The sequence below is a fragment of the Coregonus lavaretus genome, assembly GCF_964263955.1.
Source record: "Coregonus lavaretus genome assembly, chromosome: 4".
In the NCBI taxonomy this organism is placed as follows: domain Eukaryota; kingdom Metazoa; phylum Chordata; class Actinopteri; order Salmoniformes; family Salmonidae; genus Coregonus; species Coregonus lavaretus.
This window is the reverse complement of record NC_139991.1, coordinates 76687550-76704899: the sequence shown is the minus strand read 5'-3', so window position 1 is coordinate 76704899 and position 17350 is coordinate 76687550. Positions and strand designations below refer to the sequence as shown.

Sequence of the window (17350 nt, the reverse complement as noted above, 5' to 3'; positions counted from 1 at the left end):
AGCTGGATTACAACCACCCGTTGTATATATACAGCTAGCTGGATTACAACCACCCGTTGTATATATACAGCTAGCTGGATTAGAACCACCCGTAGCTAGCTAGCTGGATTAGAACCACCCGTAGTATATATACAGCTAGCTGGATTAGAACCACCCGTAGCTAGCTAGCTGGATTAGAACCACCCGTTGTATATATACAGCTAGCTGGATTAGAACCACCCGTTGTATATATACAGCTAGCTGGATTAGAACCACCTGTTGTATATATACAGCTAGCTGGATTAGAACCACCCGTTGTATTTATACAGCTAGCTGGATTAGAACCACCCGTTGTATATATACAGCTAGCTGGATTAGAACCACCCGTTGTATATATACAGCTAGCTGGATTAGAACCACCCGTAGCTAGCTAGCTGGATTAGAACCACCCGTAGCTAGCTAGCTGGATTAGAACCACCCGTTGTATATATACAGCTAGCTGGATTAGAACCACCTGTAGCTAGCTAGCTGGATTCGAACCACCCGTTGTATATATACAGCTAGCTGGATTAGAACCACCTGTAGCTAGCTAGCTGGATTAGAACCACCCGTAGCTAGCTAGCTGGATTAGAACCACCCGTTGTATATATACAGCTAGCTGGATTAGAACCACCTGTTGTATATATACAGCTAGCTGGATTAGAACCACCCGTTGTATATATACAGCTAGCTGGATTAGAACCACCCGTTGTATATATACAGCTAGCTGGATTACAACCACCCGTTGTATATATACAGCTAGCTGGATTACAACCACCCGTTGTATATATACAGCTAGCTGGATTAGAACCACCCGTAGCTAGCTAGCTGGATTAGAACCACCCGTTGTATATATACAGCTAGCTGGATTAGAACCACCCGTAGCTAGCTAGCTGGATTAGAACCACCCGTTGTATATATACAGCTAGCTGGATTAGAACCACCCGTTGTATATATACAGCTAGCTGGATTAGAACCACCTGTTGTATATATACAGCTAGCTGGATTAGAACCACCCGTTGTATTTATACAGCTAGCTGGATTAGAACCACCCGTTGTATATATACAGCTAGCTGGATTAGAACCACCCGTTGTATATATACAGCTAGCTGGATTAGAACCACCTGTAGCTATCTAGCTGGATTCGAACCACCCGTTGTATATATACAGCTAGCTGGATTAGAACCACCCGTTGTATATATACAGCTAGCTGGATTAGAACCACCCGTAGCTAGCTAGCTGGATTAGAACCACCCGTTGTATATATACAACTAGCTGGATTAGAACCACCCGTTGTATACATACAGCTAGCTGGATTAGAACCACCTGTAGCTAGCTAGCTGGATTAGAACCACCAGTAGCTAGCTAGCTGGATTATAACCACCCGTAGCTAGCTAGCTGGATTAGAACCACCCGTAGCTAGCTAGCTGGATTAGAACCACCCATAGCTAGCTAGCTGGATTAGAACCACCCGTTGTATATATACAGCTAGCTGGATTAGAACCACCCGTTGTATATATACAGCTAGCTGGATTAGAACCACCCGTAGCTAGCTAGCTGGATTAGAACCACCCGTTGTATATATACAGCTAGCTGGATTAGAACCACCCGTTGTATATATACAGCTAGCTGGATTAGAACCACCCGTTGTATATATACAGCTAGCTGGATTAGAACCACCCGTAGCTAGCTAGCTGGATTAGAACCACCCGTAGCTAGCTAGCTGGATTAGAACCACCCGTTGTATATATACAGCTAGCTGGATTAGAACCACCCGTAGCTAGCTAGCTGGATTAGAACCACCCGTTGTATATATACAGCTAGCTCTATGAAGTGATGTCTTGATGTTTTTTTGTATATGCACTTTATATCCTCCTTCACTAAAACCAAATCATTTGATAATAATATCATAATAACAACAACATGTTCAATTTAGCAGACGATTTCATCCAAAGCGACCTACAGTCCCCGGCAATCAAACCCACTATCCACATGTGGCAAGCGCCATGCCCTACCAGCTGAGCTACAGAGGACCAAGCGCCATGCCCTACCAGCTGAGCTACAGAGGACCAAGCGCCATGCCCTACCAGCTGAGCTACAGAGGACCAAGCGCCATGCCCTACCAGCTGAGCTACAGAGGACCAAGCGCCATGCCCTACCAGCTGAGCTACAGAGGACCAAGCGCCATGCCCTACCAGCTGAGCTACAGAGGACCAAGCGCCATGCCCTACCAGCTGAGCTACAGAGGACCAAGCGCCATGCCCTACCAACTGAGCTACAGAGGACCACAAAGACATATACAGAGATATGTTCTAATAAACTCCAATCCAAATGCTTGAGATTACAGGGAGGCATTTTGGAGAATATTTCTAAAAATCAGCAGCAGGAGAGCCAGCTGGTTGTACTTCATATCTGGACGATGACCTGTACATAAACAAACAATAAACATTGATCAGTTCTGATGAGGCGCTTATTGATCCGAGTGGTGTGTGTGTGTGTGTGTGTGATTTCTATCTGATTTTTTAAAAAATCAGTCAAAAAAACAGCTGGAAGCTAAAAAGACTCAGTGTGCTGAACACAGATAAAGCGCGCACACGCACACGCACACGCACACACACACGCACACACACACACGCACACACACGCACACACACACACATCTTCAAATCTTCCTGAGCTCCAGTATGGTGGTGTGTGGTCAGTCAGTTCTAACCCTGGTTCCCCTACATGGGGTCTGTCACATTCTCCCTGCCTGGACCAAACCCCCTGTACACATGCTGCTAGGCCAACAGCCATGTGGCCGGGCAGGCAGAGAGACCAGAGACCTGTCCCAGAGAGCTTTGGCAAGCAGAGAGACCAGAGACCTGTCCCAGAGAGCTTTGGGAGGCAGAGAGACCAGAGACCTGTCCCAGAGAGCTTTGGGAGGCAGAGAGACCAGAGACCTGTCCCAGAGAGCTTTGGGAGGCAGAGAGACCAGAGACCTGTCCCAGAGAGCTTTGGGAGGCAGAGAGAGAGGAGCACACACACTGAGGAAAACAAAGAGGGATCAGATACACTGACCCCTGACCCCTCGTTCCCCTGCCGCCTCGTTCCCCTGCCGCCTCGTTCCCCTGCCGCCTCGTTCCCCTGCCGCCTCGTTCCCCTGCCGCCTTGCTCCCCTGCAGCCTTGTTCCCCTGCAGCCTTGTTCCCCTGCAGCCTTGTTCCCCTGCAGCCTTGTTCCCCTGCCGAGGTCAGCCGCCACAGCTCTCTCTCCCTGTGTTTGTCTGTCTCTCTCCCTCCCTCTCTCTCGCCATCTCTCTCTCTCCCTGTGTTTGTCTGTCTCTCTCCCTCCCTCTCTCTCGCCATCTCTCTCCCTCCCTGTGGTAACACTAGACTGTCCAGCAAGGGTCCGTTGCCATGGCAGCTGTTCCCCAGAGCCATTGTCTGTCCCATCAGTGTGGCCTGGCGGCTCAGCGGCTCCACTCATATGGACATGGCACAATCCCTCTCTCTTCCCGGAACACACACCAGTGAGGAACACAGTGGGGTTTGAAGAGAAGCAGGGTGGATGCTGGGAATACAGAGATCCTCTGTGGGCCGGATGGAGAAATGTAGAGAGAGATGGAGGGATGGAGAGATAGAGGGAAGAGGAGAATGCCTCCCTGGGGGGGGGGGGGGGGGTTCCACTCTACATTAATTATTCAGCCCGGGAGGCAGGCAGGCAGATAAAAGCTGTTTCTAACTACAGCCTCCATGTCTTTCGATTTCTGAAAGTCACAAATACACAGTCTCTCTCTCTCTCTCTCTGCTGAATAGAGATGAAGTCTCTCGCTCTCTCACTCAATTACATTTAAGGGCTTTATTGGCATGGGAAACGTATGTTAACATTGCCAAAGCAAGTGAAATAGATAAACAAAAGTGAAATAAACAATAAATATTAACAGTAAATATTACACTCACAAAAGTTCCAAAAGAATAAAGACATTTCAAATGTCATATTATGTATATATACAGTGTTGTAACAATGTGCAAATAGTTAAAGTACAAATGGGAAAATAAATAAACATAAATATGGGTTGTATTTACAATGGTGTTTGTTCTTCACTGGTTGCCCTTTTCTTGTGGCAACAGGTCACAAGTCTTGCAGCTGTGATGGCACACTGTGGTATGGGAGTTTATCAAAATTGGATTTGTTTTCACATTCTTTGTGGGTCTCCGTAATCTGAGGGAAATATGTGTCTCTAATATGGTCATACATTTGGCAGGAGGTTAGGAAGTGCAGCCGTTTCCACCTCATTTTGTGGGCAGTGTGCACATAGCCTGTCTTCTCTCGAGAGCCAGGTCTGCCTACGGCGGCCTTTCTCAACAGCAAGGCTATGCTCACTGAGTCTGTACACAGTCAAAGATTTCCTTCATTTTGGGTCAGTCACAGTGGTCAGGTATTCTGCCACTGTGTACTCTCTGTTTAGGGCCAAATAGCATTCTAGTTTGCTGTTTTTTTGTTAATTCTTTCCAATGTGTCAAGTAATTATCTTCTCTCTCTCTCTAATTCTAGTTTGTTTAGTTTTTTTGGTTAGTTCTTTTCAGTGTGTCAAGTAATTACAGTTGCCTTCAGAAAGTATTCATACCCCTTGACTTATTCCAAATTTTCTTACAGCCTGAATTCTAAACTGATTCGATATATATTTTCTCACCCATCTACACCCAGTACACCATAACGACAAAGTGAAAACAGGTTTTTAGAAATGTTTGCAAATTGATTGAAAATGAAATACAGAAATATCTAATTTACGTAAGTATTCACACACCCCTGAGTTGATACATGTTAGAATCACCTTTGGCAGTGATTACAGTTGCGAGTCTTTCTGGGTAAGTCTCTAAGAGCTTTGCACAACTGTATTGTTCAATCTCTGTCAAGTTGATCATTGCTAGACAGCCATTTTCAAGTCTTGCCATATATTTTCAAGTAGATTTAAGTCAAAACTGTAACTTGGCCACTGAGGAACATTCAATGGCATCTTGGAAAGCCGACTGAACCAGGTTTTCCTCTAGGATTTTGCCTGTGCTTAGCTCTATTCCATTTATTTATTTTGATCCTATAAAACTCCCTAGTCCTTGCCGATGACAAGCATACCCAGTATGAAAAATGTATGCACTCACTTAACTGTAAGTCGCTCTGGATAAGAGCGTCTGCTAAATGACTAAAATGTAAATGTAAACGTATAACATGATGCAGCCACCACCAGGCTTGAAAATATGAAGCGTGGGACTCAGTGATGTTGTGTTGGATTTGCCCCAATCATAACGCTTTGTATTCAGGAAATAAAGTCCCCATTCTTTGCCACATTTTTTTGCAGTTTTACTTTAGTGCCTTATTGCAAACAGGATGCATGTTTGGTAATATTTTTTATTCTGTACAGGCTTCCTTCTTTTCACACTGTCATTTAGGTTCCTATTGTGGAGTAACTATAAAGTTGTTAATCCATTCTCAGTTTTCTCCTATCACAGCCATTAAAAACTCTGTAACCGTTTTAAAGTCACCACTGGCCTCATGAGGAAATCCCTGAGCGGTTTCTTTCCTCTCCGGCAACTGAGTTAAGAAGGACGCCTGCATCATGAGGTTGATCTCCCCCTCGAGGATGGAGAAGCTGTAAACCCAGATGTAAAATGCTTTTTATTAATTGAATCTCTCCTGAAGAGAGTAGAGCTCTGCTACCCGACATTATACATCGAGTTAGGACCGGGTAGGGCCTGTTTATTCATCAATAACTAGGGTACGGGCAGGGCTCAGGTATCACAAAATGTATCACTAACATTTTGAAGCTGAGCCATTTACTCGTGCTCTGCTCACAGTACAGTCACATCTGACTAAGATCATAGCATGGTATCAGAAGTGCTTCTACCTTGTGAAATATAAGACAAGAGAGATTATTTCACAGAAGAAGAAAAATGAATAATAATAATAATAATAATAATAATAATGAAAAGTCACTCTAAATGCTCTCATGTCTTGTCACTGAGCGGAGCAGCTCAATCGGAGCCGTTGCTATGGATACTCACAGACCCAGAGCCGCCATAAGTAGAGCCTGAGCAGAGCGCATGCAGAGCGAGCAGCGCGCAGGGAGCGAGTGACAGACAGAAGTAGCTAATGAATTTACTAATGGAGGAATTTCTGATTTCGGGCAGGGCCGGGCTTTAAATTTGGCAGAAGCAATCAGGCCTGGGTAGGGTAGGGCCTGAACGTCGCGGCATGGGTAGGGCTCAGACTTCAAATTCATGCCCGTGCAGGGCTCTAGAAGAGAGATGAATTACAGCTCCCTGTCTCTGGGATGGATTACAGCTCCCTGTCTCTGGGATGGATCACAGCTCCCTGTCTCTGGGATGGATCACAGCTCCCTGTCTCTGGGATGGATCACAGCTCCCTGTCTCTGGGATGGATCACAGCTCCCTGTCTCTGGGATGGATCACAGCTCCCTGTCTCTGGGATGGATCACAGCTCCCTGTCTCTGGGATGGATCACAGCTCCCTGTCTCTGGGATGGATCACAGCTCCCTGTCTCTGGGATGGATCACAGCTCCCTGTCTCTGGGATGGATCACAGCTCCCTGTCTCTGGGATGGATCACAGCTCCCTGTCTCTGGGATGGATCACAGCTCCCTGTCTCTGGGATGGATCACAGCTCCCTGTCTCTGGGATGGATCACAGCTCCCTGTCTCTGGGATGGATCACAGCTCCCTGTCTCTGGGATGGATCACAGCTCCCTGTCTCTGGGATGGATTACAGCTCCCTGTCTCTGGGATGGATTACAGCTCCCTGTCTCTGGGATGGATCACAGCTCCCTGTCTCTGGGATGGATTACAGCTCCCTGTCTCTGGGATGGCTATTAGGGCTGTGAAGATACCAGTATTGTGATATATTGAATCCGCTTCGTGTTTTGTTTCCTTGCCACGATCCTAACGAGTATCCCGATACTGGTATCATCCCGAGAGAGAGAGGCTACAGGTCAGCACCAGACTGGCTGTATCAGGCTACAGGTCAGCACCAGACTGGCTGTATCAGGCTACAGGTCAGCAGCAGACTGGCTGTGTCAGGCTACAGGTCAGCACCAGACTGGCTGTATCAGGCTACAGGTCAGCACCAGACTGGCTGTGTCAGGCTACAGGTCAGCACCAGACTGGCTGTGTCAGGCTACAGGTCAGCACCAGACTGGCTGTGTCAGGCTACAGGTCAGCAGCAGACTGGCTGTGTCAGGCTACAGGTCAGCACCAGACTGGCTGTGTCAGGCTACAGGTCAGCACCAGACTGGCTGTGTCAGGCTACAGGTCAGCACCAGACTGGCTGTGTCAGGCTACAGGTCAGCAGCAGACTGGCTGTGTCAGGCTACAGGTCAGCACCAGACTGGCTGTGTCAGGCTACAGGTCAGCACCAGACTGGCTGTGTCAGGCTACAGGTCAGCACCAGACTGGCTGTGTCAGGCTACAGGTCAGCACCAGACTGGCTGTGTCAGGCTACAGGTCAGCACCAGACTGGCTGTGTCAGGCTACAGGTCAGCACCAGACTGGCTGTGTCAGGCTACAGGTCAGCAGCAGACTGGCTGTGTCAGGCTACAGGTCAGCACCAGACTGGCTGTGTCAGGCTACAGGTCAGCACCAGACTGGCTGTGTCAGGCTACAGGTCAGCACCAGACTGGCTGTGTCAGGCTACAGGTCAGCACCAGACTGGCTGTGTCAGGCTACAGGTCAGCACCAGACTGGCTGTGTCAGGCTACAGGTCAGCACCAGACTGGCTGTGTCAGGCTACAGGTCAGCACCAGACTGGCTGTGTCAGGCTACAGGTCAGCAGCAGACTGGCTGTGTCAGGCTACAGGTCAGCACCAGACTGGCTGTGTCAGGCTACAGGTCAGCACCAGACTGGCTGTGTCAGGCTACAGGTCAGCACCAGACTGGCTGTGTCAGGCTACAGGTCAGCACCAGACTGGCTGTGTCAGGCTACAGGTCAGCACCAGACTGGCTGTGTCAGGCTACAGGTCAGCACCAGACTGGCTGTGTCAGGCTACAGGTCAGCACCAGACTGGCTGTGTCAGGCTACAGGTCAGCACCAGACTGGCTGTGTCAGGCTACAGGTCAGCACCAGACTGGCTGTGTCAGGCTACAGGTCAGCAGCAGACTGGCTGTGTCAGGCTACAGGTCAGCAGCAAACTAGTGGCAACTCTCGTCCGTCTGTCTGTCTGTCTGTCTGTCTGTCTGTCTGTCTGTCTGTCTGTCTGTCTGTCTGTCTGTCTGTCTGTCTGTCTGTCTGTCTGTCTGTCTGTCTGTCTGTCTGTCTGTCTGTCTGTCTGTCTGGTATGAGTGAGGCAACATATGTTACATTTGGCCATCTTTCCTCCAGGCCTCATACAGGGATTCAGCCCATATAACCTACTATTCCAACATATTCACTGGTATCGCTGGCCTTGCCATAGCACCCTCTATGCCTCTGTTAACCACTGGCTGTGTCTCAAATGGCACCCTATTCACTATATCGTGCACTACTTGTATGTTACTTTTAGGCACCCCAAAAGCTCTGATCAAAAGTAGTGCACTATATAGTGAATAGGGTGCCATTTGAGACACAGACATAGTTTCTATACACCGTCAGGTTCATCGAAATGTGGCCTACAATAAAGACTGAACCATGTTGTTCCAGAGCTGTGTTTTAGTAGTGAGAACAGACCTCTATGTGATGGGTTCTTCTACAGCAGTGTTTTAGTAGTGAGAACAGACCTCTATGTGATGGGTTCTTCTACAGCAGTGTTTTAGTAGTGAGAACAGACCTCTATGTGATGGGTTCTTCTACAGCAGTGTTTTAGTAGTGAGAACAGACCTCTATGTGATGGGTTCTTCTACAGCAGTGTTTTAGTAGTGAGAACAGACCTCTATGTGATGGGTTCTTCTACAGCAGTGTTTTAGTAGTGAGAACAGACCTCTATGTGATGGGTTCTTCTGCAGCTGTGTTTTAGTAGTGAGAACAGACCACTATGTGATGGGTTCTTCTACAGCAGTGTTTTAGTAGTGAGAACAGACCTCTATGTGATGGGTTCTTCTACAGCAGTGTTTTAGTAGTGAGAACAGCTCTATGTGATGGGTTCTTCTACAGCAGTGTTTTGGTAGTGAGAACAGACCTCTATGTGATGGGTTCTTCTGCAGCAGTGTTTTAGTAGTGAGAACAGACCTCTATGTGATGGGTTCTTCTGCAGCAGTGTTTTGGTAGTGAGAACAGACCTCTATGTGATGGGTTCTTCTACAGCAGTGTTTTAGTAGTGAGAACAGACCTCTATGTGATGGGTTCTTCTACAGCAGTGTTTTAGTAGTGAGAACAGCTCTATGTGATGGGTTCTTCTACAGCAGTGTTTTAGTAGTGAGAACAGCTCTATGTGATGGGTTCTTCTACAGCAGTGTTTTAGTAGTGAGAACAGACCTCTATGTGATGGGTTCTTCTACAGCAGTGTTTTAGTAGTGAGAACAGACCTCTATGTGATGGGTTCTTCTACAGCAGTGTTTTAGTAGTGAGAACAGACCTCTATGTGATGGGTTCTTCTGCAGCTGTGTTTTAGTAGTGAGAACAGACCTCTATGTGATGGGTTCTTCTGCAGCTGTGTTTTAGTAGTGAGAACAGACCTCTATGTGATGGGTTCTTCTACAGCAGTGTTTTAGTAGTGAGAACAGCTCTATGTGATGGGTTCTTCTACAGCAGTGTTTTGGTAGTGAGAACAGACCTCTATGTGATGGGTTCTTCTACAGCAGTGTTTTAGTAGTGAGAACAGCTCTATGTGATGGGTTCTTCTACAGCAGTGTTTTAGTAGTGAGAACAGACCTCTATGTGATGGGTTCTTCTACAGCAGTGTTTTAGTAGTGAGAACAGCTCTATGTGATGGGTTCTTCTACAGCAGTGTTTTAGTAGTAAGAACAGCTCTATGTGATGGGTTCTTCTGCAGCTGTGTTTTGGTAGTGAGAACAGACCTCTATGTGATGGGTTCTTCTACAGCAGTGTTTTAGTAGTGAGAACAGACCTCTATGTGATGGGTTCTTCTGCAGCTGTGTTTTAGTAGTGAGAACAGACCTCTATGTGATGGGTTCTTCTACAGCAGTGTTTTAGTAGTGAGAACAGACCTCTATGTGATGGGTTCTTCTACAGCAGTGTTTTAGTAGTGAGAACAGACCTCTATGTGATGGGTTCTTCTGCAGCTGTGTTTTAGTAGTGAGAATAGACCTCTATGTGATGGGTTCTTCTGCAGCAGTGTTTTGGTAGTGAGAACAGCTCTATGTGATGGGCTGTCTGGCTGGCTGGCTGTCTGGCTGTCTGTCTGGCTGGCTGTCTGTCTGGCTGTCTGGCTGGGATAGCCTCATTACTTTGTCTAATTTATTTAGCCAGTAAATAAAACCTGATAGTATGACCAGGATAACGGCTGGGATGGGGTTAATTGGTTAATGCTTTGAGAGGCACGGCCACTCACATCGCATTGCAGACAAGCACACACTCACATCGCATAGCAGACACACACACACTCACATCGCATAGCAGACACACACACACACACACTCACATCGCATAGCAGACACACACACACCCACACACTCACATCACATAGCAGACACACACACACCCACACACTCACATCGCATAGCAGACACACACACCCACACCCTCACATCGCATAGCAGACACACACACACACACACTCACATCGCATAGCAGACACACACACACCCTCACATCACATAGCAGACACACACACCCTCACATCGCATAGCAGACACACACTCACCCTCACATCACATAGCAGACACACACTCACCCTCACATCGCATAGCAGACACACACACACACTCACATCGCATAGCAGACACACACACACCCTCACATCACATAGCAGACACACACACACACTCACATCACATAGCAGACACACACACACACACACTCACATCGCATAGCAGACACACACACACACTCACATCGCATAGCAGACACACACACACACTCACATCGCATAGCAGACACACACACACCCTCACATCACATAGCAGACACACACACACCCTCACATCGCATAGCAGACACTCACAGCAGACACACACACACACACACTCACATCGCATAGCAGACACACACACACACTCACATCGCATAGCAGACACACACACACCCACACACTCACATCGCATAGCAGACACACACACACACACACACTCACATCGCATAGCAGACACACACACACACACACACTCACATCGCATAGCAGACACACACACACCCACACACTCACATCGCATAGCAGACACACACACACACACACACTCACATCGCATAGCAGACACACACACACACTCACATCACATAGCAGACACACACACACCCTCACATCACATAGCAGACACACACACACACACACTCACATCGCATAGCAGACACACACACACACACTCACCCTCACATCACAGTCCACCTTCAAAACCCCACTGTGGCTCTGCAGCCCAATAACACTGTTAGTCCACCTTGTAAGCACCACTGTGACGCTCCCACACTGGCTTTCTATGCATTGTGTGTGTTTGTCCCATACGGTGTTATATCAGGGAAGCTGTGATGCTGTTATATCAGGGAAGCTGTGATGCTGTTATATCAGGGAAGCTGTGATGCTGTTATATCAGGGAAGCTGTGATGCTGTTATATCAGGGAAGCTGTGATGCTGTTATATCAGGGAAGCTGTGATGCTGTGAAGCCTGGCTTCTGCTGATTCTGCCCACTATCAATGACGTCATCTGACCTGCGTGATTAAATACAGGAGCTGTGTGTAAAGAAACACAAGTCCCTCTCCCCCCACACACACACACACACACACACACACACAGTCCCTCTCCCCACACACACACACACAGTCCCTCTCCCCCTCTCAACGCCCACGGCGTACCACAGATGCTCAATTCAAAGGCTTCGATCAGCCGCTCATATGATAAATCCATTATTTCATTCTAGCACCTTTCTCTGACAGACAAAGAGGAACCAGGAAGTAACAGTGTTGTTTGACGGCGCTGTAAAGAACTGAGAAGACAAACGGATAAAGGAAGGGCAGCTCTGAGGTTGGCTTTAAAATATGAATGTGACTGACTGCCCATTGATGTTATACACTGTATCCCCACACGTACACACACACACACACACACACACACACAGCGGCGTAGACTTACGTGAGCTGACTTGGTCCACGTACTGAGGCAGGTATGGTGCCCACAGGTCGATGGTATCCTTCCTGCCTGACTGACCAATCCTCCGCAGCTCAGCCAGGAGCAAGGCCTGGGCAGCCTCCCTCACCTGGAGGACAAATCCACATATTATATATATTTTACCTGGAGAAACATCAGCAGCTGACAACAGAGACATCCCAACAGGTAAAAATACATGAGTCTCTCAGAGCCTTTATTAAAAGATGTGCGTACGCTGGTGGACAGACAGACGCAGGTTATGAACCTGTAAGCTAATATAATATAATAATATGTCATTTAGCAGACGTTCAAATGGGTGGCCCCAGCGGGACTCGAACCCACGACCCTTGGAGTTGCTAGCGCCATGCTCTACCAACTGAGCCACACAGGACCAATTTACAGCATGTGAGGAAATGGCAATGGCGTAAACAGGAGAGGAAGAAACCGAGAGACCCTACTCATCCACCAATGACCTCTACCCAACCTGAACTAACCCTAACCTGAGTTAACCCTAACCTGAACTAACCCTAACCTGAGTTAACCCTAACCTGAGCTAACCCTGGCCTGAGCTAACCCTAACCCCTCACACGGCCCCACTAACCCTAACCTGGCCATGTTATTCTGTGCACCAGAGTGTTTACGTTGAAATATAATTATTTTAAATATTTCTATAGTGTTTTTACCTCTAGACAGCGGTCCTGCCAGCGCAGTGTATTACCTCTAGACAGCGGTCCTGCCAGTGTATTACCTCTAGACAGCGGTCCTGCCAGTGTATTACCTCTAGACAGCGGTCCTGCCAGTGTATTACCTCTAAACAGCGGTCCTGCCAGCGCAGTGTATTACCTCTAGACAGCGGTCCTGCCAGCGCAGTGTATTACCTCTAGACAGCGGTCCTGCCAGCGCAGTGTATTACCTCTAGACAGCGGTCCTGCCAGCGCAGTATATTACCTCTAGACAGCGGTCCTGCCAGTGTATTACCTCTAAACAGCGGTCCTGCCAGCGCAGTGTAATACCTCTAGACAGCGGTCCTGCCAATGTATTACCTCTAGACAGCGGTCCCGGCAGTGTATTACCTCTAGACAGCGGTCCTGCCAGTGTATTACCTCTAGACAGCGGTCCTGCCAGTGTATTACCTCTAGACAGCGGTCCTGCCAGTGTATTACCTTTAGACAGCGGTCCTGCCAGTGTATTACCTCTAGACAGCGGTCCTGCCAGTGTATTACCTCTAGACAGCGGTCCTGCCAGTGTTTTACCTCTAGACAGCGGTCCTGTCAGTGTATTACCTCTAGACAGCAGTCCTGCCAGTGCAGTGTATTACCTCTAAACAGCGGTCCTGCCAGTGTATTACCTCTAGACAGCGGTCCTGCCAGTGTATTACCTCTAGACAGTGGTCCTGCCAGTGTATTACCTCTAGACAGCGGTCCTGCCAGTGTATTACCTCTAGACAGCGGTCCTGCCAGTGTATTACCTCTAGACAGCAGTCCTGCCAGTGTATTACCTCTAGACAGCAGTCCTGCCAGTGTATTACCTCTAGACAGCGGTCCTGCCAGTGTATTACCTCTAGACAGCGGTCCTGCCAGTGTATTACCTCTAGACAGCGGTCCTGCCAGTGTATTACCTCTAGACAGCGGTCCTGCCAGTGTATTACCTCTAGACAGCGGTCCTGCCAGTGTATTACCTATAGACAGCAGTCCTGCCAGCGCAGTGTATTACCTCTAAACAGCGGTCCTGCCAGTGTATTACCTCTAGACAGTGGTCCTGCCAGTGTATTACCTCTAGACAGCGGTCCTGCCAGTGTATTACCTCTAGACAGCGGTCCTGCCAGTGTATTACCTCTAGACAGCGGCCCTGCCAGTGTATTACCTCTAGACAGCGGTCCTGCCAGTGTATTACCTCTAAACAGCGGTCCTGCCAGTGTATTACCTCTAGACAGCGGTCCTGCCAGTGTATTACCTCTAGACAGCGGTCCTGCCAGTGTATTACCTCTAGACAGCGGTCCTGCCAGTGTTTTACCTCTAGACAGCGGTCCTGCCAGTGTTTTACCTCTAGACAGCGGTCCTGCCAGTGTATTACCTCTAGACAGCAGTCCTGCCAGTGTATTACCTCTAGACAGCAGTCCTGCCAGTGTATTACCTCTAGACAGCGGCCCTGCCAGGGTATTACCTCTAGACAGCGGTCCTGCCAGTGTTTTACCTCTAGACAGCGGTCCTGCCAGTGTATTACCTCTAGACAGCGGTCCTGCCAGTGTATTACCTCTAGACAGCGGTCCTGCCAGTGTATTACCTCTAGACAGCGGTCCTGCCAGTGTATTACCTCTAGACAGCGGTCCTGCCAGTGTATTACCTCTAGACAGTGGTCCTGCCAGTGTTTTACCTCTAGACAGCGGTCCTGCCAGTGTATATACCTCTAGACAGCGGTCCTGCCAGTGTATATACCTCTAGACAGCGGTCCTGCCAGTGCATTACCTCTAGACAGCGGTCCTGCCAGTGTTTTACCTCTAGACAGCGATCCTGCCAGTGTAGTACCTCTAGACAGCGGTCCTGCCAGTGTATTACCTCTAGACAGCGGTCCTGCCAGTGTATTACCTCTAGACAGCGGTCCTGCCAGTGTTTTACCTCTAGACAGCGGTCCTGCCAGTGTTTTACCTCTAGACAGCGGTCCTGCCAGTGTTTTACCTCTAGACAGCGATCCTGCCAGTGTAGTACCTCTAGACAGCGGTCCTGCCAGTGTATTACCTCTAGACAGCGGTCCTGCCAGTGTATTACCTCTAGACAGCGGTCCTTCCAGTGTTTACCTCTAGACAGCGGTCCTTCCAGTGTTTTACCTCTAGACAGCGGTCCTGCGAGTGTATTACCTCTAGACAGCGGTCCTGCCAGTGTATTACCTCTAGACAGCGGTCCTGCCAGTGTATTACCTCTAGACAGCGGTCCTGCCAGTGTATTACCTCTAGACAGCGGTCCTGCCAGTGTATTACCTCTAGACAGCGGTCCTGCCAGTGTATTACCTCTAGACAGCGGTCCTTCCAGTGTTTTACCTCTAGACAGCGGTCCTTCCAGTGTATTACCTCTAGACAGCGGTCCTGCCAGTGTATTACCTCTAGACAGCGGTCCTGCCAGTGTATTACCTCTAGACAGCGGTCCTGCCAGTGTATTACCTCTAGACAGCGGTCCTGCCAGCGGCGTGCCAACATCTCCAGTAGAGGTGGTCTAAACTTGTCCAGGCCCAGCAGGTCAGGCAGCATCACACAGTGCATAGCAGCCAGCTGGCTCCAACCTGCAGGGGTTAGAACAGTAGTCACAGAGCAACACAGTGACCTAGGGGCAGGGGTTAGAACAGCAGTCACACAGAGCAACACAGTGACCTAGGGGCAGGGGTTAGAACAGCAGTCACAGAGCAACACAGTGACCTAAGGGCAGGGGTTAGAACAGCAGTCACAGAGAGCAACACAGTGACCTAAGGGCAGGGGTTAGAACAGCAGTCACAGAGCAACACAGTGACCTAAGGGCAGGGGTTAGAACAGCAGTCACACAGAGCAACACAGTGACCTAAGGGCAGGGGTTAGAACAGCAGTCACAGAGAGCAACACAGTGACCTAGGGGCAGGGGTTAGAACAGCAGTCACAGAGCAACACAGTGACCTAAGGGCAGGGGTTAGAACAGCAGTCACAGAGAGCAACACAGTGACGTAGGGGCAGGGGTTAGAACAGCAGTCACACAGAGCAACACAGTGACCTAAGGGCAGGGGTTAGAACAGCAGTCACAGAGCAACACAGTGACCTAAGGGCAGGGGTTAGAACAGCAGTCACAGAGCAACACAGTGACCTAGGGGCAGGGGTTAGAACAGCAGTCACAGAGAGCAACACAGTGACCTAGGGGCAGGGGTTAGAACAGCAGTCACAGAGCAACACAGTGACCTAAGGGCAGGGGTTAGAACAGCAGTCACACAGAGCAACACAGTGACCTAGGGGCAGGGGTTAGAACAGCAGTCACAGAGAGCAACACAGTGACCTAGGGCCAGGGGTTAGAACAGCAGTCACAGAGAGCAACACAGTGACCTAGGGCCAGGGGTTAGAACAGCAGTCACAGAGAGCAACACAGTGACCTAGGGGCAGGGGTTAGAACAGCAGTCACACAGAGCAACACAGTGACCTAGGGGCAGGGGTTAGAACAGCAGTCACACAGAGCAACACAGTGACCTAGGGGCAGGGGTTAGAACAGCAGTCACACAGAGCAACACAGTGACCTAGGGGCAGGGGTTAGAACAGCAGTCACAGAGCAACACAGTGACCTAAGGGCAGGGGTTAGAACAGCAGTCACAGAGCAACACAGTGACCTAAGGGCAGTAGACAGGGACACCAAATATTCACTCTCGTTCACACCCATACACACACTATCACATCCAAGAAACCGTTCACAGGCGCATAAAACAAAGCAGTCAATACACAGTAAATACTACCACCTACAGACAGTAATATTCACCAACAGCATGGAAGAAACTGGAGCTTGTGGACAATTTCAATTAACTTTGAATGTTATCGAAATAACATATGAGGATGCGGAAGAGAGTATTTAATATCGAACATCAACCAATGGGGATGTGTCTTATTCACATATATCGAAACAATATATGGTTTGGGATTAAATGCTGCCTCATTTGGGGATGCATAGCATACAAAATGTATTTGTATATGAACATCGAATGGTGGTATCCAATAGCTGCCCCATACAGTAAGTACTTACCTTCATTTGAGGTTGGTTCTTTTATGCATAATGCCAATAATATAGTATTTACAGGGCCTTCAGAAAGTATTCATACCCCTTGACTTATTCCACATTTTGTTGTGCTACAGCCTGGATTAAATATATGTTTCTCACCCAGCTACACACACTATCCCATAATGACAAAGTGAAAACATGTTTTTAGAAATGTTAGCAAATGTATTGAAAATGAAATACAGAAATATCTAACTTACTTAACTATTCGCATCCCTTTATTATGACGCTCCAAATTGAGCTCAGGTGCATCCAAATTTCCTTTGATCATCCTTACAACTTGATTGGAGTCCACCTGTGGCCAATTTAATGGTTTGGACATGATTTAGAAAGCAACACACC

The 17350-nt window shown here is 48.4% G+C and overlaps 1 protein-coding gene across 1 annotated transcript in view; it reads right to left on the bottom strand.

Moving 5' to 3' along the window:
- Positions 1 to 11995: 11995 nt before the first annotated feature.
- Positions 11996 to 17350, bottom strand: part of wdr7 (WD repeat domain 7) — a gene marked incomplete at its 3' end in the record, with an annotated part of 118771 nt that continues 113416 nt past the window's right edge. Inside the window, exons 19-21 of the mRNA XM_084159364.1 lie at positions 15391 to 15509; positions 12222 to 12345; positions 11996 to 12075 (exon numbers count right to left, since the gene is read on the bottom strand). Coding sequence (XP_084015490.1) covers positions 11996 to 12075; positions 12222 to 12345; positions 15391 to 15509 — 323 coding nt within the window. The remainder of the gene's footprint in view (positions 12076 to 12221; positions 12346 to 15390; positions 15510 to 17350) is intronic.